General features: G+C 49.2%; 2 protein-coding genes across 3 annotated transcripts in view; one reads left to right on the forward strand and one right to left on the reverse strand.

The window, feature by feature from the left end:
* Positions 1-21,718, reverse strand: part of SYS1 (SYS1 golgi trafficking protein) — a 34,996-nt gene extending 13,278 nt beyond the window's left edge. Inside the window, exons 1-4 of one of the 2 annotated variants that reach the window (XM_079945386.1) lie at positions 21,549-21,718; positions 21,090-21,331; positions 19,682-19,749; positions 17,305-18,528 (exon numbers count right to left, since the gene is read on the reverse strand). In XM_079945386.1, coding sequence (XP_079801512.1) covers positions 18,288-18,528; positions 19,682-19,749; positions 21,090-21,251 — 471 coding nt within the window. In that variant the 5' untranslated portion in view covers positions 21,252-21,331; positions 21,549-21,718 and the 3' untranslated portion in view covers positions 17,305-18,287. Of the gene's footprint in view, positions 1-17,304; positions 18,529-19,681; positions 19,750-21,089; positions 21,332-21,548 lie in introns of those variants that run through there. The other variant, XM_079945387.1, reaches the window with a different exon arrangement.
* Positions 8,824-11,723, forward strand: TP53TG5 (TP53 target 5; the record flags this gene model as incomplete). The annotated part of the gene is made up of 4 exons (XM_079944582.1): positions 8,824-8,871; positions 9,173-9,247; positions 9,448-9,578; positions 11,078-11,723. 4 exons carry the CDS (start codon positions 8,824-8,826, stop codon positions 11,586-11,588), a joined length of 765 nt encoding a protein of 254 aa, XP_079800708.1. The 3' UTR covers positions 11,589-11,723.
* Positions 21,719-22,529: the final 811 nt, after the last annotated feature.

Raw genomic sequence — 22,529 nt, forward strand, 5'->3', positions numbered from 1 at the left:
CCAAAGGATCCGTTTTTGGTTTCATTGATTTTCTCTATTGTTTTCCTATTTTCAATTTCATTGACTTCTCCTCTAATTTTTATTACTTCTTTTATTTTGCTTGCTTTAGGCTTAAATTGCTCTTCTTTCTCTAGTTTTATAAGGTGAAAGCTTAGATTGATTTCTGATCTTTCTTCTTTTCTAATATACACATTTAGTGCTATAAATTTCCCTCTACGCACTGTTTTCACTGCATCCCACAAATTTTGAGAAGCTGTATGTTCATATTGTTCAAAATATTTTTAAATTCCTCTTGAGATTTCTTCTTTGATCCATGTGTTATTTAGTAGTGTGTTGTTTAATCTCCAAATATCTTGGAATTTCCAGCTATCTGTTATTGGTCTCTAGTTTGTTTCCATTTTGGCTTGAGAACACACTTTGTATGATTCCTACTTTTAAAAATCTGATCAGGTAGGATTTATGGCCCAGAATGTGGTTTATCTTGAACGTTCCATATGAGCTTGAAAAGAATGGGTATTCTGCTGTTCTTGGATGAAGTATTCTATAAATTTTATAGAATTTTATAGTATAAAAGCCAACTAGATCAAGTTGACTGATGGTGGTGTTCAACTATATCCTCACTGATTTTCTGCCTGCTTGATTTATCAAGTATTGAAAGAATGGTGTTGAAGTCTCCAACTGTAGTAGTGGATTTGTTTATTTCTCTATGGCGTTCCACCACTTTTGGGGGATTTTTTTTAAAACTATTTATTTATTTATTTGTCTGCACCGGGTCTTAGTTGCGGCTCGCGGGATCTTCGTTGCCACGTGCAGGATCTTCGTTGCAGCATGTGGGATCTTTTAGTTGCAGCATGGGAAATCTTGGTTGTGACATGTGGGATCCAGTTCCCTGAGCAGGGATCGAACCTGGGCTCCCTGCATTGGGAGCACGGAGTCTTAGCCGCTGGACCACCAGGGAAGTCTCTGGAGTTCCACCAGTTTTTACCTCACATATTTTGACACTCTGTTGTTAGGGACACACACATTAAAGATTGTTTGTCTTCATGGAGAATGGACTCCTTTATTATTATTTAATGCCCTTCATCCCCGATAATGTTCCTTGTTCTGAAGTCTGCTTTGACTGAAGTTAAGATATAGCTGCTCCAGCTTTTTTTTTTTTTTTTTTGATTGGTGTTAGCATGGCACATCTTTCTCCATCCCTTTGCTTTTAAACTATCTTGTGTCTTTCTATTTAAAGTGGGATTTTTTTAAAGACAGCATATAGTTGGGTCTTATTTTTTTTATCTACTCTGACAGTCTCAGTCCTTCAATATTTAATATTTAGGCCAGTCACAAAGTGATTACTGATATACTTAGTATAAACATCTATCATGTTTATAACTTTTCTATTTGTTGCACTTGTTCTTTGTTTCTTTTTCTTTCTTTCCCTCTTTTTCTGCTTCTTTTGTTTTAATTAAGTATTTTATAAAATTCTATTTTCCTCTCCTTCCTTAGCTTATAAATGGTACTTCTTTTTAAAAATTTTTAGCTGTTTCCCTAGCTTGTAACATATGTTTACAACTAATTTAAGTCCACTCTCAAACTATAGCAGTTCAAGGGTAGTACAGGTACCATATAAAAGGACCTATATCCATCATAAAAATCGACATAAAAATCTTCAACAGGGCTTCCCTGGTGGCGCAGTGGTTGAGAGTCCGCCTGCCGATGCAGGGGACACGGGTTCGTGCCCCGGTCCGGGAAGATCCCACATGCTGCGGAGCGGCTGTGCCTGTGAGCCATGGCCGCTGAGCCTGCGCGTCCGGAGCCTGTGCTCCGCAACGGGAGAGGCCACAACAGTGAGAGGCCCGCGTACCGAAAAAAAAAAAACAAAAAAACTTGAACAAAGTATGAGCAAATTGAGTCTAGCAAATATAAAAAGAATTAAACACCAAAACCAAGTGAGGTTTATTCAGATGCAAGCCTAGTTCAATATTCAAGTCAGTTAATGTAATCAACCATAGTAATTAACAAAAGAAAAAAATCACATGATCATATCAACTGACGCAGAAAAATCATAAAATTCAATGGCTATTCATGATAAAAACTCAAGAAACTAAGAATAGAGGGTAACTTTGAACTGGATAAAGACCACCTACAGAAGATCTACAGCTAACGTCATACTTAATGGTGAAAGATAAGATGCTTTCCCCTTAGCATCAAGAACAAGGCAAGGATGTCTGCTTTCACCACTTTTATTCAAAATGGTACTGGAAGTCATAGCCAGAACAATAAAATAAGAAAAGGAAATTAAAGGTACACAGATGTGGGAAGAAAATATTTGCAAGTCACACATCTTACAAAGGACTCATATCTAGAATATATAAAGAACTCTCAAAACTCAACAGTAAAAAAACAATCCAATTAGAAAATAAGCAAAAGATTTGAACAGATATTTCACCAAAGAGGACATAGAGATGGCAAATAAACACATTAAAATATGCTCAACATCGATAGGCAGTAGGGAAATGCAAACTAAAAGCATGATGAGGTATCACTACACATCTATTTTATACCAGTTAATTAAAAATTAGTGACCATACTAAAAGCAGGTCAGGATGCAAAGAAGCTAGATCATCCAAACATTGCTGGTGGAATGTAAAATGATACAGTCACTCTGGAAAAAGTTCGGCGGTTTCTTAGAAAACTAAACATATACTTACCACAAAATCTAGCAATCATACTCCTTGGCACTGATTACAGAGAAATTAAAACTATGTCCATGTGAAACCTGTATATGAGTGTTCATGTCAGCTTTATTTGTAATAGCCCTAAATGAGAAACAACCCAAATGTTCTTCAGTGGGTGAATGGTTAAACAAATTGTGGTACATCCATACTGTGTAATAATAGTTGGCAAAAGAGGAACAAATTAGTGATACACACAACTGGATGGATATCAAGGGCATTATTCTGAGTACAAAAAAAGCCAAGCCTGCAATGTTACATCCTGTATGATTTCATACATGTAACATTCCTGAAATAATAAAAATATAGAAATAGAGATGGGGGACTTCCCTGGTGGCTCAGTGGTTAAGAATCTGCCTGCCAATGCAGGGGACACGGGTTCAAGCCCTGGCCCGGGAAGATCCCACATGCCGTGGAGCAACTAAACCCGTGTGCCACAGTTACTGAGCCTGCGCTCTAGAGCCCACGAGCCACAACTACTGAACCCCGCGTGCCTAGAGCCCGTGCCACAACAAGAGAAGCCACGGGGCAATGAGATGGCCGCGCAACCCAACGAAGAGTAGCCCCCCGCTCACCGCAACTAGAGAAAGCTCACGTGCAGCCACAAAGACCCAATGCAGCCAAAAATAAATAAATAAATTTATTTTTAAAAAAAGAAAATCAAAAGAAAAAAATTAAATATGTATCCCGCTTTGAAATATATATATATATGTATATACCCCAATAAACCTAACTTTAAAGAAAGTAAAGTACAAACTATGAGATGAAACAAAACAATGACGAAAAAAGAGTAGACCCTCACAGCCATCAGGATAGCTACTATAGAAAGAAAGAAAGAAAGAAAGAAAGAAAGAAAGAAAGGAGGGAGGGAGGAAAAATAACAAGTGTTGGTGAGGATGTGGCAAACCGAAACCCTGTGCACTGTTGGTGGGAATGTAAAATAGTGCAGCCACTATAGAAAACAGAATGGTGGTTCCTCAAAAAATTAAAAATAGAGGGACTTCCCTGGTAGTCCAATGGGTAAGACTCCGAGCTCCCAGTGCAGGAGGCCCAGGTTTGATCCCTGGTCAGGGAATTAGATCCCTCATGCCTCAACTAAGAGTCTGCATGCCACAACTAAGAAGTCCACATGCCGCAACTAAGACCCAGCGCAGGCTAAATAAATAAATATTAAAAGAAATTAAAAATAGAATTACCATATGGCCCAGAAATTCCACTTGTGAGTGTACACTCAAAAGAATTTAAAGTAGGGTCTTAAAGAGAGATATTGGGGCTCCCCTGGTGGCACAGTTAAGATTCCGCCTGCCAAGCAGGGGACACGGGTTCGAGCCCTGGCCCGGGAAGATCCCACATGCCGCAGAGCAACTAAGCCCATGTGCCACAACTACTGAGCCTGCGCTCTAGAGCCCACGTGCCACAACTACTGAAGCCTGTGCACCTAGAGCCCATGGTCCACAACAAGAGAAGCCACCGCATGTGAAGCCCACACACTGCAATGAAGAGTAGCCCCTGCTCGCTGCAACTAGAGAAAGCCCGCGTGTAGCAACGAAGACCCAACACAACCAAAAATAAATAAATTTTTTTAAAAAGAGAGATATTTGTACACCCATGTTCATAGCAGCATTATTCATAGTAGCCAAAAAGGTGGAAGCAACCCAAGTGCCTACCAATGGATTAGTAGATAAGCAAAATATGGTCTATACGTACAACAGAATATTATTCAGCCTTAAAGGAAGGGAATTCTGCTATAACGTGATGAACCTTGAGGATATTATGCTAAGTGAAATAAGCCATCACAGCAAAACAAATATTGTATGATTCCATTCACATGAGGTCCCTAGAGCAGTCAAATTCATAGAGACAGAAGGTAGCAGGGTGGTTGCCAGGGCTGAGGGGGAGTTGGGAATGGGGAGTTGTTATTTAGTATTGAGTTTCAGTTTTGCAAGATGAAAAGAGTTCTGGAGATGGATGGCGGTGATGGTTACGCAACAGTGTCAATGTACTGAACACTACTGAACTGCCCACTTAAAATGTTTAAGGTGGTAAATTTTGTTATGTGTATTTACCACAACTAAGAAAAACAGACTGGAAGTTTCTCACTCAAGTGCCTTGGATTTGGTCCAAAAGGCTGACCAGCTGTGTGTCCTTGGGTGTCACTATTCCCATAAATGGTTTTTCCTGTGTAAACGGAAGAGACAAACAAGACAGAATATGGGAATTTGCTTTAGGAGCCATTGCTGGGGTACAATGTCTGGTCAGGGAGAATGCCCTGCCCCCTTGGGGATGAACTCCCTAAGCTTCCAACGGGAGGGAAGTGAATGACGATGAAAAGAACAGGCTAGAACAGAATGGCAGAGGCGCGCGCCAGCCCCTGGAGCTCAATCAAGCCCCGTTGCCTCGGTTGCTGGAACGCTCCCAGGATGCTCTGACCCTCAGGACAAACTCCCTGCCCCTGAGCCTGTGATCAAGCCCTTAGCAGTCTGTGTCTTGCTCACTCCTCCGGGTTTGGTCACTGCCGTTCTGGGCTCCTACTTTCCACTCCAGCACATACACCAGTTCATAATTCCCTCCCACACCTGTACTTTTAAAATCCCCTCTTTTGAGAGTGCCCTGCCCAGCCCACAGCCCTCTGCCTGGAGGCCATACTCCTCCTTTGTTCCTCATCACCATCTCTGCGAAGACTTCTCTGGCCTCCCCACACTGCTCCTCTGTGTTCCAGCGGTGCCCGCCCCCCAGCCCTTATCATAGGTAATGCCATTTATTTCACTTTTTCATGAAATACTTAGTGGGCACCTATTGTCAGCCAGGTACTATTCTAGGCTCTGAGGGGTTAGCAACGAAGAGAACAGCCAAAAGTCCCTGCCCCTGAGGAACGCATATTCTAGAAGGACCTCTCCCCTGGGCCTGTGTGCCATCTTCAGTGGGGAGCGCACAGCGGGGCCCCAGTCCTTGGTGCCCAGGTGCTGAGTGGCGGGGGGTAGACGACCCTGATGCAGCCCACCAGAGTCCAGCAGGGTCCAGGAAGAGCTGAAATCGCGCAGGGAGAGGGAAGCAGAGGAGCCACGGAGAGTGCTGAGGCAGAGGGAGAGGGGCGGGGCTGTGCTCCGCGCCTTCCCTCCCAAGTCACCTCCTGGGTTTCTTCCCTGGTGCACAGAGTGTTTTACCACCCGCTTATCTTTGCCCTAATAATAAAGGGCATGTACATGTAAGAAGCTGTTCGGTAGTCTGGTCTTGGTCCATCACCCCTAAAAGGCAGAGCTAAGCACCCCAGATGCACGCACACCCCTCCGCCCGGGTACGGTGTGGATGTGGTACCAGATTGGCTGACTGAGTGAGGTGGTGCCCGAGAGGCTGGATCTCACCAGCTCTTCTGATTATTCAGATGCAGCCAGCTGGGCAGATTACTCAGCGCAGCCTAAGCTGTTAAAATCTCCCATCATCTGTCCCCAGCCCTTCACCACGACTCCGCCTCTGCCCTCATCTCCTGACGCCACTCCTTCCCCCTTCCCTCACCTCCTCCAGGTCTCTCCCCAAATCTCATCTTGTCGGTGAAATGGCCTCATTCCATCCTTTTTAATACAGCAAAGCTTCTACTTTTGTTCTCCCTTTCCGGCCCACACTGTTTACTTTTCTCCACACACTTACTCCCATCCAACGTTAACAGAAGCGTGCTGGAACCGACTCTGAGGGCTTACAAAAGCCTATGACATTTTTAGGAACTTGGTTGGCTGGTTGTTAAGCAATGCCATCACTAAAAATTAAATTATACCAACTTCATCAAGTTAATGATATTAAAAACAAAGGTGAGGGGCTTCCCTGGTGGCGCAGTGGTTAAGAATCCACCTGCCAATGTAGGGGACACGGGTTCGAACCCTGGTCCGGGAAGATCCCACATACCACAGAGCAACTAAGCCCATGCACCACAACTACTGAGCCCACGTGCCACAACTACCAAAGCCCGAGCACCTAGAGCCCGTGCTCCACAAGAGAAGCCACCGAAATGAGAAGCCCACGCACTGCAACGAAGAGCAGTCCCCGCTCACCGCAACTAGAGAAAGCCCGCGTGCAGCAACGCAGACCCAACACAGCCAAAAATAAATAAATAAAAAATAAATTAATTAAAAAAAAAAGATAAAAACAAAGGTGAAAAATGCTCAAACTCATCACTTTCTAATTTTTACTACCTTTTGCTATTATCTATGACCTTGAGAATCTTTACAGCTGTAGAAATATGGTAGAAATATATAATATATAATGGCATGCTACTGTGCATTTCTTTTCAACTCTGCATTCACTGACATCACACTGGTAGCTTGAAATCGGCCCTGGTAGGAGTATTTACACCACAGAAATAGGTAAGTATGATAAATCAGGTTTTGATTTATTGTTCTGTTGATTGTCTAGACCAGCAGTTGGCCATGGGCCAAATCCAGCCCACCAACTATTTCTGTAAATAAACTTTATTGCAACACAGCCAGGCCCACTCATTTCCATATCTGTGGCTGCTTTCACATCCCAAGAGCAGTTGAGTAGTTGCAACTACATGGCCTGCAAAGTCTAACATATTTACTATCTCATTCCTTACAGAAGAAATTTGCCTACCCCCGGTCTAGCCTTAAGAAAGTAACGGAGGAAATGTTAATAATGTAGATTAAATGTAAATATGTTCTGTCTATAGCTGCTACAGGCAGATCTCATTTTATTTCGCTTTACTGCACTTCACAGATAGTGCGGTATTTACAAATTGAAGGTTTGTGGAAACCCTAGTTGAACAAGTCCATAGGCACCATTTTTTCAACAGCATTTGCTTGCTTCATGTCACTGTGTCACATTTTGGTAATTTTCACAATATTTCAAACTTTTTCACTATTATACTTGTTACAGTGATCTGTGACCTTTGATGTTGCTGCTACGACTTGCTGAAGGCTCAGATGATGATCAGCGTTTTTTAGCAATTAAGTATTTTTAAATTAAGGTATGTACATTTTTTTAGACATAATGCTATTATTGCACACTTAACAGACTACAGTATAGTGTAAACATAACTTTCATATGCACTGGGAAACCAAAAGATTCAGGTAGCTCGCTGTATTGCAGTGGTCTGGAACCGAACCTGCCATATCTCTGAGGTATGCCTGTACATTGAAAATGGCCACACACGTGCAAAAAAAGCTGAGCAAATATACTCCCGGTGTTTGAAAACTGTGACCTAATACAGCAGAGAAGTCGATCAGGTCACTGAGAAATGAGTTGAATTCCAACATCTTTGTTCTTTCACTTTTTCACTTTCTTACATCAACATTCATGTTGGAACTACACTTGTTCATCAGTTATAACCATAGGTTGACTATGGATGCAAGAGTTAGGCAAAATTCAAGAAAAGTATACTGTAAGAATAAACTGGCTATACCGAATTCACAATAAAGAGTATTGTAGAATTTTATTAGGTTTCTTTCAGTAAAATTTATGATAAACACACATTCACACACACATATACACACTTTGTTTCAGAGAGCCTATTGTTAAACCCTTACAAGCACACACATTCTCCACTAGAATGTAAGTTCCTTGATGGTAGGAATTGTTTTTTTTTTTAATCCAGCGCTTAGAACACACCTAACACATAGCAGATACACAGTCAACATATGTGACATGAATCAACATATGAGCATAGTTGGGAACCCACGTTTCATGGGTTGACGGTCAGACCTTACGTTTCCAGCTCCAACATTATCCAGCTGTGTGGATAAATTATTTAATTTCTTTGAACCCTGGGTTCTTTATTAAAACAAACAAACAAACGAAAAGACGGGGGAATCTTCCTACCTCACAGGGAGATGGTGACAATATATGCCTCTGCCCGGCACCTACCAGGTTTCTCCACAGACAGGAGTTTCCTCCTCACCCTCCACCCCTGCCATCCACATACTCCTCGGAGACAGCCCTGCCACTGTCACACATTTCAGTGATGTCACAGCCCCCTCCCTGGGAGCCCCAGCACAATCATCCCCATGCCCAGCCTGAGCGCTGGCTGAGCTGAGAGAGGCGGGGGGCAGGCGGTGCCTTGCTCCATCTGTCTCTGAGGCCTCACAGCTCCAGCATGAGTCCATCAGCAAAGAAGAGGCTCAAGAATACAGTGGTTTCCAAGGTTGGATTTGGGACTAGACCCAGTGGGGGTCTCAACAAAGAGTCCAACCATGTCCAGGATGGGGACCTTCCAGCCTGGGGGGAAGAGGGAGAGGTGAAGGGTGAAGGGAGGTCAGGAGAGTTAGAATGGGCTCCCTGTTTCCACCCCCAAACCAAGGTGACAAAACTCCCAGTCTAGGGTTGGTCACACCAAGCCCAGCCCAACGGAGAGGCATTATGGAGGCGTTCGGGGGGTTCCTACTGTGTTAGCATTCCCTCTCTCTCTCTCTCTTTCCCTCTCTCTCTCTCTCTCTCTCTGTCAGATGCAAGATGAGGAACCACGGGACAAGATACAGCAGCCTGTCAGCAAAGTAATTGCGCGGAACCGACTTAAAGCGGTGAGGCGCCCCGTTTTGGTGTCTGCTTAGGAGAGCCTGAGCCCCCATGCAGTGTTGCTCCTGGCTGCCAGGCCGAGTGACCCGGGAGGAGTCACCTGGCCCTGCCCTGAGCTGAGCTGAGCCAAAGTCCGGGTAGCGGGGTGGGACGCTAGCCCAGGAAAGCTGAAGCTTCAGTTTTTCTGGCTCCTCGCCCCTGGCAGGTGCTAAAAAACTTGGCGCTCTTGAAGCTGCTTGAGAGCTCGAACCCTCGGACCCAAGAACTGCATAACCTGGCCAAAAGGTGTTGGAATTCCCTGCTCAGAGCTCCGAAGATCCACAGGGTCTCCTCTGGGTGAGCATGGCCCACCCGCGGCCCCTATCATGGGCCCAATAGCCACCTTTACTAGGAACGGGCACTATGCTAAGGAATTTCGCAACCTGCATTTTGACTAGGCTCTGGCAGAAAGGTAGTTATTTATTAGCCCTATTTTACTGAGGAGCTGAGGCTCAAGAGATGTTGTAACTTATCCCGTTAACTGGACTGGTAAGTGGCAGAGCTAGGATTTGAAGCCGTTCCCAGCTGATATCAGAGCTGTTGTCATAACCCTGGTCATAATCATCCAACCACGGGACTAACCACCACCTGGTGCTCTGAGCACGCGGGGCCACCCCTTCTGCCTCTCCCAAGTCAACACCACGCAGAGATTCACCTGCAAACTAGTCATTCTGCTGAGGCTCAGTTTCCTCACAAGTCACATCAGGATGCTAAGAAAGCTGACATGAGGCACCCGCTAAGTGCCAGGTACCATGCAAAGCATTTTCCCACTTAGTTTATTCTTCACAAAAATCCTGTTAGGTAGAAGGAATTACCCCAGTTTTACAGATGAGGAAACTAAGGCTCTGACAGGTTACCTTTCTTGCCCCAAATCACACAGATGGTAAGAGGCAGAAGCAAGTGTGAATCCCAGTTTGTCTCCAAAGCCTGTGCTCTCCAAGCCGCTCTGCCTCTTCCCTGCCTCCTGCTTTGCAGGACTGTTGTGAGGGTCCTGGGCCTGACACCCAGTGGGCACCCAATCGGCAGTGGCCATTATTATCCTCTGTATTGTCATTATCCTGAGCCTGAGGCCTCTCTCTCTCCACACACACTCAGCTAGGACGGGGGCTGCCACATTGCAGGGGACTCAGTCTACGACAGACACCCCTGGGGAAAGTCTCCTAAGCCCTCTAGGTAACTCCACCCCTCTGGCTCCTCCCTCTGAGTTGGCGTCCTCCTCGATGCAGGTGCTCAGGAAACACTGAGCCAGAAGGGTCAGGATCATCTAGTCCCAGAGATTTCCAAGCCTTTTTAAAGCAGCAGAGCCACTCTTCAAATTTCTGTCCCCAAGCCCCAACTGTGTCGTTGGAGGGAAGCTATCCTGCCCCTCACCCTGCCCCTCCAGGGGTGGGGGGTGGTCATTTGAGATATTTTCTAAGATTTCTTGGAACACAATATGAAAAAAAAAAAACCCAAAAACAAAACACTGGACCAGTCCACTCCATCAGTTGAAATCCAAAGAGGCAGAGCCCTAACCTAGTGGCCGATGCAGGCAATATATATTTCTAGGTATCCTAACTACTAGCCATTGCCTCAGGCCTTTCCAACCTCTCACATCCCTTCTGCCTGCCCGTCCTTATCACCACACCCCCTGCCCCCAGGAACAAGACCTCTGAGTGGTAGAGAAGCTTCTTTTCAGGCCCTCTCTAGCTTTCCTGACAGGCTCCCTGAGCTGAGTGCAGAACCGTTGTCTCGGTCTAGCTGGAGGCCCAGGACCTTGGTCTTGCTCTGCTGACTGCCGCTCCTCTCCCTGCCAGCCACGAAGACGTCTGGGATACAGTAGAACAAAATAACAAAGATCTTCAGGAGGCTGGGTGTCCCAACAAGAAACTGGACTCCAAGAAATCAGAGCCCCTGAGGGAGCCTGAGGACCCGGAGCAGTCAAGGCCCAAGGCGGCACTGCGGAAGGGGCACACGGCACAGCAAGCAGTGCCGCACGAGGAGGAGCGGCCGGAGCCTGAGGTCCCCGTGACATCAAAGGGTCGTGGCCTGCCCACTGGCCCTGGAGCCCAGGAGAGGCAATCACCCACTGTGGACCCCCGGGTCGTCTTCCTGAAGACCCACCAGTACAGAACTCCCATGGAGGACATGAAACAGCTGGACACAGCAGACCAGTGGATCTGGTGTGAGGGGCTGCCCACACGAGTCCACCTCCCAGGGCCCCGGGTGATGTGCAGACCATCCGCCCTGCGCTCGGTCAAGCGCTGCTGCACCCGCCTCTGCTCGGCATCACTTGAGCTGCCAATGGTCCGTCCATACAAGATGTGACAATGCCACTGCCAGGCTAGGGTGAGACACAAGCCCCAAGCCAGGCCCTGAGCTGGGCCCAGAGTCAGAGGGCTTAGGATCCAGAGTCTTGGGGGCTGTGGCTGGCGGTGCTGGGAGGCCCTACCTTCATGCCCAGAGAGGCGGAAGCCATTGACCAAGTCCACACAGCAGGGCAGTGGCCAGGCTGGGTCCTCTCAGGACCCAAGTAGGGGCTCCGGGGAAGGAGGGCACTGGGAGTGTGGTTCTGAGGTGGGTCATCCACTGCCTGGAGGCCTCAGGAGGGGCCATCTGCTATGGCTCAGAATCTCACAGAAGTCTGAGTAAGTGAGTTTAGGGATTTCCAAATGTGGGGCTAAGGGGAGGGGGCGTGGTCAAGTAAGGCTCTTCTGCATCTCACCCCCTCTTAGGTAAACTCTGCATTTGTTTTATTTATTCGTGCCTCAAATAAGACCTACTCTGAACAAAAGTTCCTTAGCAAAAGAAAAAGTAGAAATACTCCAGCCCCTCCACTGAGGTCCCAAGAAAGGAAGGGGGTGATGGGCCTGGGGGTCCAGTTGAATGGGAAGCTGCCCCTTCAGCAAACCGGGCATCGCCAATCTGCCAGACACCGCAGCGCCCTGGTCCCTGAGCCCTCTCCCTGGACGCCAGCGCCCTCTGGGGGCGGTCTTAGCTCCTAACTGACGCTGAGGTCTCTGCTCGCAGGTGTGACCTTGGATGGGAGCCAGAGGTGTGCGGAGAGGGCGGAGATCGCGCAACCATCTCAACGGGAGGGACGGGCGGGAAAATTCTGGAGTCTACAAATAAAATCTCCCATATGGCGCTGAAGAATACTGCCGCTGGCTCTGCCTCTTTATCTGGGGCTGGAAAGGCTGGAGGAAAGAGGCCCTCCGCGGAGGTAAGGTGGGGGAGTGGTGAAGAGTGTGAATCACGACTTCAGGTTAATTCCACTCCATCCCCAGGTCCCTACGGTCAGTGTAGAAGCCGTAACAAACAAGCAAGCGGGCTGCTCCCCTCCCCCGCCTCTGCAAGCTGGCCTCCTGAGCGGTGCTCTCCATGAAGTCATAGAAGGGGGGCGTTGGTTGTGCGCTTCCCGGGTGCCAGGTGCCTCACAATGGCCCTGCAGGCCAAGGAGAGGAGGAAACCCCCGCGGCGCCGAGAAGCTGAGGTCTTGCGCAGGCTCACGCCGCTGGGAAGTGGCACAGCAAGAACTCTAATCTAGGTCTCCTGGCTGCTCCCCGTTCCATTTCCCGAAGAAGGGGAAAAGGTGCAACGCAGCATCCAGCCCGTCACGCACGTGCATTGCGCCCTGATTATCACGGCTCCGGGTGTCAATAAATGCCAGCCGGAAATGTGAAATGTGCCCCGCCTGGGTCACGGAAAGCACCGAGTCAGGCGGGGAACTGGTACTTCGTCCTACTGCTCCCGTGGGACACAGCGCGTCCATCCTCCAACCCCGAGTCCGGTAGGAGCCACAGGGCCCTGAATATGCAGTTGGGGAGAGGAAAACAGAGGGGGCCCAGGCTTTCTCTGCACAAAGACTATGATCCTGGTCCTCCGTATTCCCCTGGAGACAGGCTGTGTGCAGCGGGCGCCCTCGGGAGAGCAGCAGAGCCATCGAGGGGCGCAGAGCCCTCCACCCTCACTCCCAGGGAGTCAGGACACTGATGGAGATCCTCAGATTGGGAGGGAGAGAGAAGGATGGGAAAGGCTCCCGCTAAACCGGCCGGCTCGCACCCCTCCTCTCCACTGGGCCTTAGCACCCTGACTGAGCATCCGCCAGGAGACCGCCAGCGGAAACCGGGCCGCGAGAACAGCCTGAGCGGGGCCTGGCGCTGGACCGCTCTGCACCGCACTGCTCAGCCTCGGGAATGGCGACCTAACGCCCCCCGCAGCGCGCTCCCTACCTGCGGCCACCCAGGCGCGGCGCTCCCTTCCCGAGCACCCCGCCCCGCCCCCTCCGCGCAACCTCCACTCCCGTAACCACTTCAAGCTGTCTTCCCGCTAAGCTTGCAATCCAGCCCATTTCCTGGGTAGTCTCCATTTCGGTTCCCTTGCTGGGCATCATCAATCACACCAACCCTCTATTCGATCTTTCCTCCCAAGCACCTTCCGTTCCATCAACCTTCAAGTAAACTTCTGTCCAGCGTGCTCTATCAGCGGGCGATTAGGGCAGCGCACTCCCAAACAAAAAGCCAAACCCTGTGTGTGTGGCGGGGTGAGGGTGGGGGCATGCACTAGGCTTCATGGGAACCTTCCCCGGGAAGCCCCAAGTGGGGGCCCGAATGGCCTGAGCCTAGGCGAGGTTGGCAACTTCTGCTTTGCCCAATTGGGAGCCAGAGCTGGGCCCCAGCTTCCCACGGGCAATGCCATCAAGTGAGCACACAGAAGCCTGTGTGCCTAGGCTGGGACCCAGCGTGGCCAGGGTGCCGCTGGAGAAGCAAGGATGCAGGCCTCATGCATGTGAATGACTTCCAGCAGTGCACTCCTTCCAGCCTTATCCCTTCCACCTGCTGGCATTAGGCTCAGGCAGCCTGCCTCCCATAACCCCAGGACTAGGGTCTCCCCACTACCATTCTCCCATTGTTTAACCACTTCAACCTGAGGCCCCTCTTCAGGGCTCAGTCAGATCCTGATTTGGGCAGGATGCTGCAACCCATAATCTCAGGGATAAGAGACCGCAGGAGAAATGGCTCCCTAACAGTTAACTGGGGGAAATTTTTTAATGTTTGAATTTTAACAAGTCACACGACCTCTCAGAGCGTATTGCATCTGTTTATTAAAAGAGGGATACTAGTAGCCATTCCAGAGGGCTTTGCGCAAATCAGGCTTGATGTAGTTGAAACCAGTTTGTGGGACGTTGAACATTCGGCCTGTTTTCCAGGCCTCCTTGCTGTAATAAAGCCAGTACTGGCCCTGTTTCTCACTTATGAGCGGCTGCCTAACTGCCCACCTTTAGGGAACTAGCTGCTTGGTTAAAAAGCCAGTCTTATGTTCACATTCACAAAATAGCATCTGGATCCCGGAGACTGTCCCTCTCCCAATCTGGGCCATGTACCACTTAAACATGATTGGTGGATGAATGGGGCTGAGGTTGCTGAGGCAGACAGGCCTAGCTTCTTATCAGCTGTTTGATGCTGGGGAAAGCTGTTTACTCCTAAGCCTCAGTTTCATTGTCTGCAAAATGGGGAAAACGGTGGTGCCTATCTCATTGGGTTAAGTTAGAAACATAAATCACTTTACAGTGCATGGCACATAGGAGCTCAATACTTGGTGGCTGTACCTAGGTCATGGGCAAGCCTGTCCCCCACCTAACAGCTGAGGCTTTGAAGAAAGATATCTCCTCTGTAAAATGGGAAGGGGGCAGCGGTCCCATAATTCTAACTGCTTAGATTCATGGATCACTTTCTTATAGGTCAGGCACAGCACTAAATGCTTTACATTATGACATCTCACTGAATCCTCACAAAAACTCAGGGAAGTTCAACCCAGGGAAGGTTAAGTAGCTTATCCAAGGTCTCAGAGCTGGTAATGGGACTCCAGGACTTAACCTTGCACTCCGTTGCAGCTCTCTATAGCCTTCTGACATTGGGCCCCTAGAAGTCTCCCTGGCTTGGCCAGGTAGGCAGGTCAGGGATTAAAACTCTCAGCTCCCTCTACTCCCCTTGCTTCAATGTTGTTCTACCATCCTTTGCTACTTTCCTACAGAAAACCTCAAGCACGCAGTAGCTCTTAATTCCCTCTCCACAAAGAACCTCTCTTGTGCCCAGAACTGGCCTCTCCTTCCCCTGCCCCTGAGGCTGTAGTCCCTGGGTTACAGGCTGACTGCCCCCGGGGACTGCGAGAAGGAAGCTACCCTGATCTGGGAGTTGTTGAAGAGAGGCTAAGACTCTGCTTCCAGGGGAACCTAACCTGTTTGAGCTGTGCCTCACATAAGACTCACGGGGACCTGGAGCTTCCCGCCTCACTGGTGCCTGCTGGCTGCCCTTCTGACCCCCATGTGGCTCTGATCTGGGCAGGCCTGCCTAGAACTAGGGGTTAGAGGCACCCTCTGAGCTAGACATCCCTTTCTCCTTTCCCATCCTTCTTGCGGGTTATAAACTATTCTGAGCACCAGCTATGCACTAGTCTCCACTTGTCTCTCCAAATGGTAGTGGACGGGATGGGGCGGGGGGGCGTCTAGACGTCAGACCCCTACGAAGTCAAGAGCTACACCAACTCAGTGGTAGGGTGGCGGTAACTTTCGGATCTAGGTACTTTCCTTTATCCTTTGGAAATAAAAATATTTCCAACATTCCTATGTTCACTTGGAAATCTGTGGCCATATTTAATGTACTGCCTATCCGTTTTCTTGGAAAGCAAGTAATATTCACACAGTTTACATCCTTAGTATTTAAAACAATACAGTAGGATGAGAAAGTATGATTATAAGGTGCAGATTGTTTAAGCACTAAGAACTTAAACATCTTTAACTATTAATCTCCTCAGAATGAGCTTATTAATGTCACTACCGGAACCCACATCCTGGCTCTGCCAGCTCCTAACATGTAACCTTGGGCAAGTTCCTTACAGTTTCCTCATCTGTAAGATACAGATGATGCTGTTTCCTACTTCAGAGGGTTGTTGTGAAGATTAAGTGAGCAAGGAGGTGCAGAGCACTTAGTCTACTGCTGGACATCTCTTTAGGAAGCACTCAATGCATGTTATTTATTACTTCCATTGCCCAGTCCTCTCTGGAACTTGCCTCTAGACACTGCTTTGTCACTTTAGAATTCATAAAAATCTCAGGAAACTCACATATGTTTGACCCCCAACTGTCATTCAGCTTAGTCATGATATTGTTAAAAAACAAAAAAAACCCACCTTGGCTCCCCTGACCTTTGGTAGTTTTCATAAATCCAACTGACACTCAAGGGGCAGAGATCTGTCATCGACGATGTGCAGGACAGCACCAGCCTTTGTGGGAAACTCCCAAAGAGGTGTGCCAACAGCTGGAGCTACCACCACCAGAGCTGGCCACGGGAGCCTGTGGCCACACGATGTGAGTGCTCTGAGGCTTGCCTCAAAATAGTTAGTCACCTGCCTTTAGAGTCTGGGGGGAAATCCATCCACCCAGGGGAAGCCATTTCAGCTGGTCATACCTCCTGGACCCCGCAGTCAGGATTAGAATCTCATTAACAACCTGCTTCCTCCCAGCTTGGCTAGAGTTCCCTGAGTTACTGAGGTGCCTCACCCGAGCATTTTCCCAGCCTCTGCCCAGGCATGTTCACTCTTAAACCTTCATCCTGTCGGCCTCAACTTCCTATTCTGCAGGGCTGGGAGCCAGGAGGCTAGAAAGGCTTCCTGGGGAGATGGCAAAAGTCCCCAGCCGTGTAGCCCTAACACTGAAAGCTGAGCACTGACAGCTCTCTCAGGCAGGCTCTGGAGGACCCAAAGGGGAGCAGCAATGGTTTCCAGGCAGAAATGGGTCTAGACCAGTGCATTCCACTGGGCACGTTCAGAAGTCACTGGCAAATGGCAAAGGTACCCTGAGCGTCATGGCAGTTCACCCAAGGCGTGGCGGAGAAGGCTGCAGGCGGGGGTGGGACACAGGTGTCCCCGGCACTTAGTGTTTTAACCAGGTGGAGGAATACTTGGGTTCAGGAAAAAAAGAAGGTGGCCTAATCATTCTGTATAGCTCCCGAGCACAGTATTACAAAATAAGCACAGGCAGAACCGTGGAAAATACTGTATTTATGTACACGGGAAGGGCAGCTGTAAGCCCCTCACAGAGGACACTCCACCCCGAAGAAAAATCTTAGTAGCAAATTCCTATCTCCCTCGGCACTATCAAGTGCACCTCAAGCTGGAAGGCTGGGCTTCCTGTGTCTGGGCGCCCACTGTACCCTTCCCACTGTGTAATTCCAAACAAGGCGGGAAAAGGGAACTATTGCCAGAATGGAGGTCCGTGGGAGCTGGGATGCCCGGTCATTCCTAGAGAACAGGCAGTGACTCTAGTTCGAGGGTTAGATGGGGAGCGACGCTAAGATTCTTCTCTGGGTCCTACGGCCTGCAATGTTGAAAGCTGGCAGCAGGGTGGAGGCCCAGTAGAGAGAACCGGAAGGAAGTCAGTCATGGGTTCACTGGTGCACACACACGTGTGTGTAGCAGGACACAGGTTGTGCGTTTTCTTTCTGCTTGATGCCTCCACCTGCCATCCTCTCACCGACAGCAGCCTGCTACTTTGCGCCTACATCTGTCTGTGGCTCTGGATCCAGAAACCCAGTGTTGCTCCAAACAGAACAGCTGCAGTCCAGCAGCATGGCAAAGCTAACAGCTGTCCCAGGGAGGTAAGACAGGTGGCTAGAAGAGTGGTTCGCTGTGATCAGATACCCTTGATTATTTTTTTTTTTCCTTTTTAAAATAACAGGCTGGTGACAGGTATGGTGGCTCAAGAGTGGCATGGTTCTGATTCTGTTATTACCCTGAAAGAGGTCCCCCTTGCCGACCTCCCAGATACCAAGGCTTCAGTGAACGGAGGCCGTTCTTGCAGCTGTGATCCTGCCTGCTACCTGCCTTCTTGACGGGGCCTCACTCTCTCTCCCACACCAACAGAGACTTCACATTTCCCGGGTTCCTCTCAGGCCTGGGCTGGACCTCATCTGGACAGTCGGAGCAGCCCAAGGTGTCAAGTGCCCAGCTGGGTGTCCAAAGGACCTGACTCTAGACACTGGACTTCGGGGCTGAGTTGAGGGGGATCTCCTTGAGCTCCGACCGCATACACAGGTACTCCCCGATGACAGCCATGAGTGCAATGCACACGGCCTGGACCAGCCACCAGGTCAGCGCCGAGGGGAAACGGGAGCTGTAGAACCAGCAGCCCAGGAGGTGAAAGAAATGGACAGTGACAGTGAAATCCAGACACTGCTTCCCTCGCCGGATGAAGTACAGCAAGCCCAGGGCACTGTGGGGAGAGGACAGCAGTGAGTTGTCACTGGGTTGTCCTGGCCTTAGATTAGGTTATTTGGGGGAGCAGGGACAATTAGGATGACAGCACAGTGGTCAGAAGCAAGCGAGAGAAGTGGGAGGCAGGGGTTACATTATCAGATGCCCAGAGGAACCTGGCAGGTGATGCTGAGAGTGGATCAGGCTGGGGAGAAGGAAAGAGTACGAGCTTGATGATCAATGCAGCTGCCACTCAGAGGGATCCCAGCGATTGGTGGGGACTGTGGCAGCATGAAGCATACCTGTTTCATCTAAAGTGCGGCCTGCAGCTAGGCAAGTCACCATGCTAGAATGCTGGCCTGGAATCAATCGATCATCCCATTTTTTAAGAGAAGCCAGAAATCTGTATTTTTAACATAAAATATCCTGATTTTCAACTAAGTGAAAAAAGTCTTAAACACCCTGCATGGGTTGACAACTGTGTAAGCCAAACAGAACATATCTGGGAGCCAAATTCAGGTCAAAGTCACCCCACCAGTTTTCAACCTCCAGTGTAAGGTCAAGAACAGTAATGTGAAAGGCATCGTTCTAAGTACCTCCTGTGAATTAACTCATGGAACCCTTACCACTATGAGGTGGGTAATATTATTAGCCTGATTTTACTGATGAGGAAACTGGGGCTTAGACAGATTAACTTGTCCACAGTCACTAGACTAGTGGTAAAGCTGAGAGTCAAAGCCAAGTGAGTCGGCTTCCCGAGCCTAAGCTCTTAGTCACTTCCCTAAACCACCTCTCAGTCAAAGCCCTCAGGGTACAGATGAGGACCCAAGACCTAGAGAGAAGGGAAGGAACTTGGCCAATGGCACATGGGCCAAGAATAGACTGACTCCCGGTGCAATCCTTTCCTCATCTGATTCCACATCAGGGAAGTGGTCTGAGATGAAAGCTGTCCCAAGGCAGCATGCACAGAGTGACATAAGAGCTTTCCAGCTAAGTCAAAACAGCGATCAAAGAAACCCTACAGTGGAGCCAGTCCCAGAACTGGCCTCTGCCACCCATTTTAGTCCACCACTGCCCAGGAACAAGTGCCAGTCTGTTTCACGTCCGAATTTAGGAAGTTAGTTCCAGTGCTAAGACCCCAAAAGCTGGATAGCAAAACTGGTGATACTCACCAGGTGAGGGCGTTGAGGACGAAGGACATCGTGGAGAGCCGGCCTGGAGGGGTGGAAAAGCCCAGGATCTGAGGGGGAATCACAAATGGAAATATGCTGGAGAAGTGACCTGGCAGAGCCCCAGGCTCCAGGACCCCAGCAGCCCCGCTCAGGAACAAACATCATTCCAGGACCACAGAAGCCAACAGGCCTCTTCATCTGTATGGCAGCCTACTTCCACCAAGCTGCTTTTACAGACATCCACCACTGTATCTCATCTGACCCCTCACAGCAGCCGGGAAGGGATCATTATCCTCATTTTACAAAGGAGGAATGAAAATTCAAAGAAGTTAAGTCACTTGCCCAAAGTGACAGGGTAAATAAACAGCAAAAGAGTTAGAATGGGGTTCAGCAAGACTCCTAAGAAGGTACTACTAGGCACCTGGTGGGTGAGTGACCTCCACCACTGTCCATACGGTACTATCCAATACCAAACATCTGCACACTTTCAGCTTTCAAAGGCCTTGACATTCATTATCTCATATCATCCTCACAACAACCTCATAAAGTTGTTATTGTTGTTACTGTTACCTCTTTTTGGATAATAACTTGCTTATTATTACCTTTTTTTGGATAATAACTTGTCCAAGGGCTACATAGAGAATAAGCAACAGGAGGAAAGATTCCATCCCAGATCTCCTGGCTCCAAGAACTGTGCTTATTATCATATACCACAGCTGCCTCTCTGAAGCAAAACACCTCTCCACCCTCCCATTACACTTTATAAGGCACTTTCTTACTCCTAGGCCCCTCTGGCCCTCATAACATTTTGCTGAGGATTATTCTATTCCAGAAGAGGAAACAGGCTCAGAAAGATAAAGCAACTTGCCCCAAATCCCACAGCTGGTATGTTTCAGCCTACATTGGACACTAAGCATTTCTGAATCCAAAGCCAGGCTCTTTGTACTGCAGTCCACGACCTCTATGCCAGCGGTCTCATGATTTTGCAGACAGGAAAACAGGTTCAGAGAGATGACAACACTCGCCCCAGGTCACACAGCTAGTACATGGAACTTAGAGACCTGACTCCAAAGTCCAGGAAGTTCCCATTATACTCCGTGAATGCTCTTTTATCCATCCCCCCGTCCCCAATTTGGCACCCGAGAATCTGGGACTCAGAGAAGTGAAGTCACTTTTTCAGTGTCAGAAAGGAGATGTATCAGGTTGCCTGGAACGCAGGCCCCTTCCTTTGTACTAATCTGCCTCTCTGTCATTCCATTTTATGGATAGGGCAGCCGAGGCTCAGAAAGGTGATATCCCTTTCCCAGGGCCACAAAACGAGAAGGTGGCCCAGCCAGGTCTAGAGCCCAGTAGTGTCAGACCACCCGGTGAGGCCGAGACGCCGCCCGCGCCGGCCCGGGGACCATACCTCGGCGTCGAACATCTGGTCCAGCGAGGGGCTGCTGCGCACCAGCCCGTCCACCAGCGCCAGCCACAGGCCCAGCGAGCCGTAATACACGGTCTGCATGAGGACGATCTGCGACAGGATCAGCAACGGGTCCCACACGTAGCTGCGGAACTGGCCCGCCATGCCGGCCCGCGGGGCCCGGCCGCCGCCCGGGCCTGGGTCAGCACCACCGCCGCGCCATGGGCCCCGGGCCGCCCCGGCACCTGAGAGGACACACGCCAGGCCTCAGCCCGCCGGCCGTCACCATGGCAACGTCGCCCAGTCGGGAGGAGGGACTGGGACCGAGGGGGCGAGCCCATTCCGGGAGTTGGGGGGGAGGCCGGGGCGGACAGACCCATTCCCGGAGTGAGGGGAAATCCTGCCCGTTCCAGCAGCTGCTCGGGCCCCGCTCGTACTCGAGCTCCTGTGGGGTTCACTCACCGGGTGACGGACTCGAGGATCGAAGCTTCCGAGCGCAGCCCAGCCTCAACGACTGGCCCCCGGAACGGTGCTGACAGGCAAGACCATGGAGGAGAGGCCCTACCGGCCTAGAGAGGCAAAGCTCCAGCTCCTGCTGCGACTGTAGCCGCTGCGTAGGAAGGAAGCGTTTCCGGGGACAGCGGTGGAGGGGCGGGGCTGACATTGCGCAGGCGTAGCGGGTGCAGTCTTCGGTTGAGCCACCTAAACGAGAGTAGGGAAGCCCGGAAGCGAAGTGTGCACATGCGCAGAAGAAAAAATGAAGGCGAACGGAAGTGGGGCACCAGAACGGTAGAGCTAGCGTGCCCTCTAGAGGGAAATCTTGAAGAAAAGGAGGACGGCTAGGGTAGAAGGTAAGAGGAGGGGTCAAGGGCGAGGGAAAGATGTTTGGGAATTAACGAGGTGATAACGTCGACTCTGTTTTCAGCCTAGATTCCCAACGTTTTCTTCCTCCTAGTTATATCCTGGGATAACTTGAACTTGCCAGCAATTCCACACATGATTTTGCCACTGTTTCTGGGTTACAGATGGTAAAACTAAGGGCCAGAGAAGGAAAGGAATATACTGTCTCAAAGACATAGAATTAGTGGCAGTCAGAATTAGAGTTCAAGTATTTCCAATACCACAGCACTGATTTCGTGCCCTACTGAGTGCCAGGAAAATTTGCACACGTTCGAATGAGACAGCCCCTGCCCTCAGACACAACCTAACTGTATTAGAAGGCAGAGTAGTGGGTGTTTTATAATGTGGATATCCATATATATATATATATATATATATATATATATATATATATATATATATATATATTTAAAATGGGGGAAAAAAGCCCAGGTTCTGAAGTCATACCTGGAAGCAGATCCCGATGCTGCCTGCCGCCATAGCTATTTCTCTCTGCCTTCTCTTCTGAGTCCAAATAGTGTGGACAGTCAGTAAATACGTGCT

This window comes from Stenella coeruleoalba (assembly GCF_951394435.1).
Source record: "Stenella coeruleoalba genome assembly, chromosome: 15".
Classification (NCBI taxonomy): domain Eukaryota; kingdom Metazoa; phylum Chordata; class Mammalia; order Artiodactyla; family Delphinidae; genus Stenella; species Stenella coeruleoalba.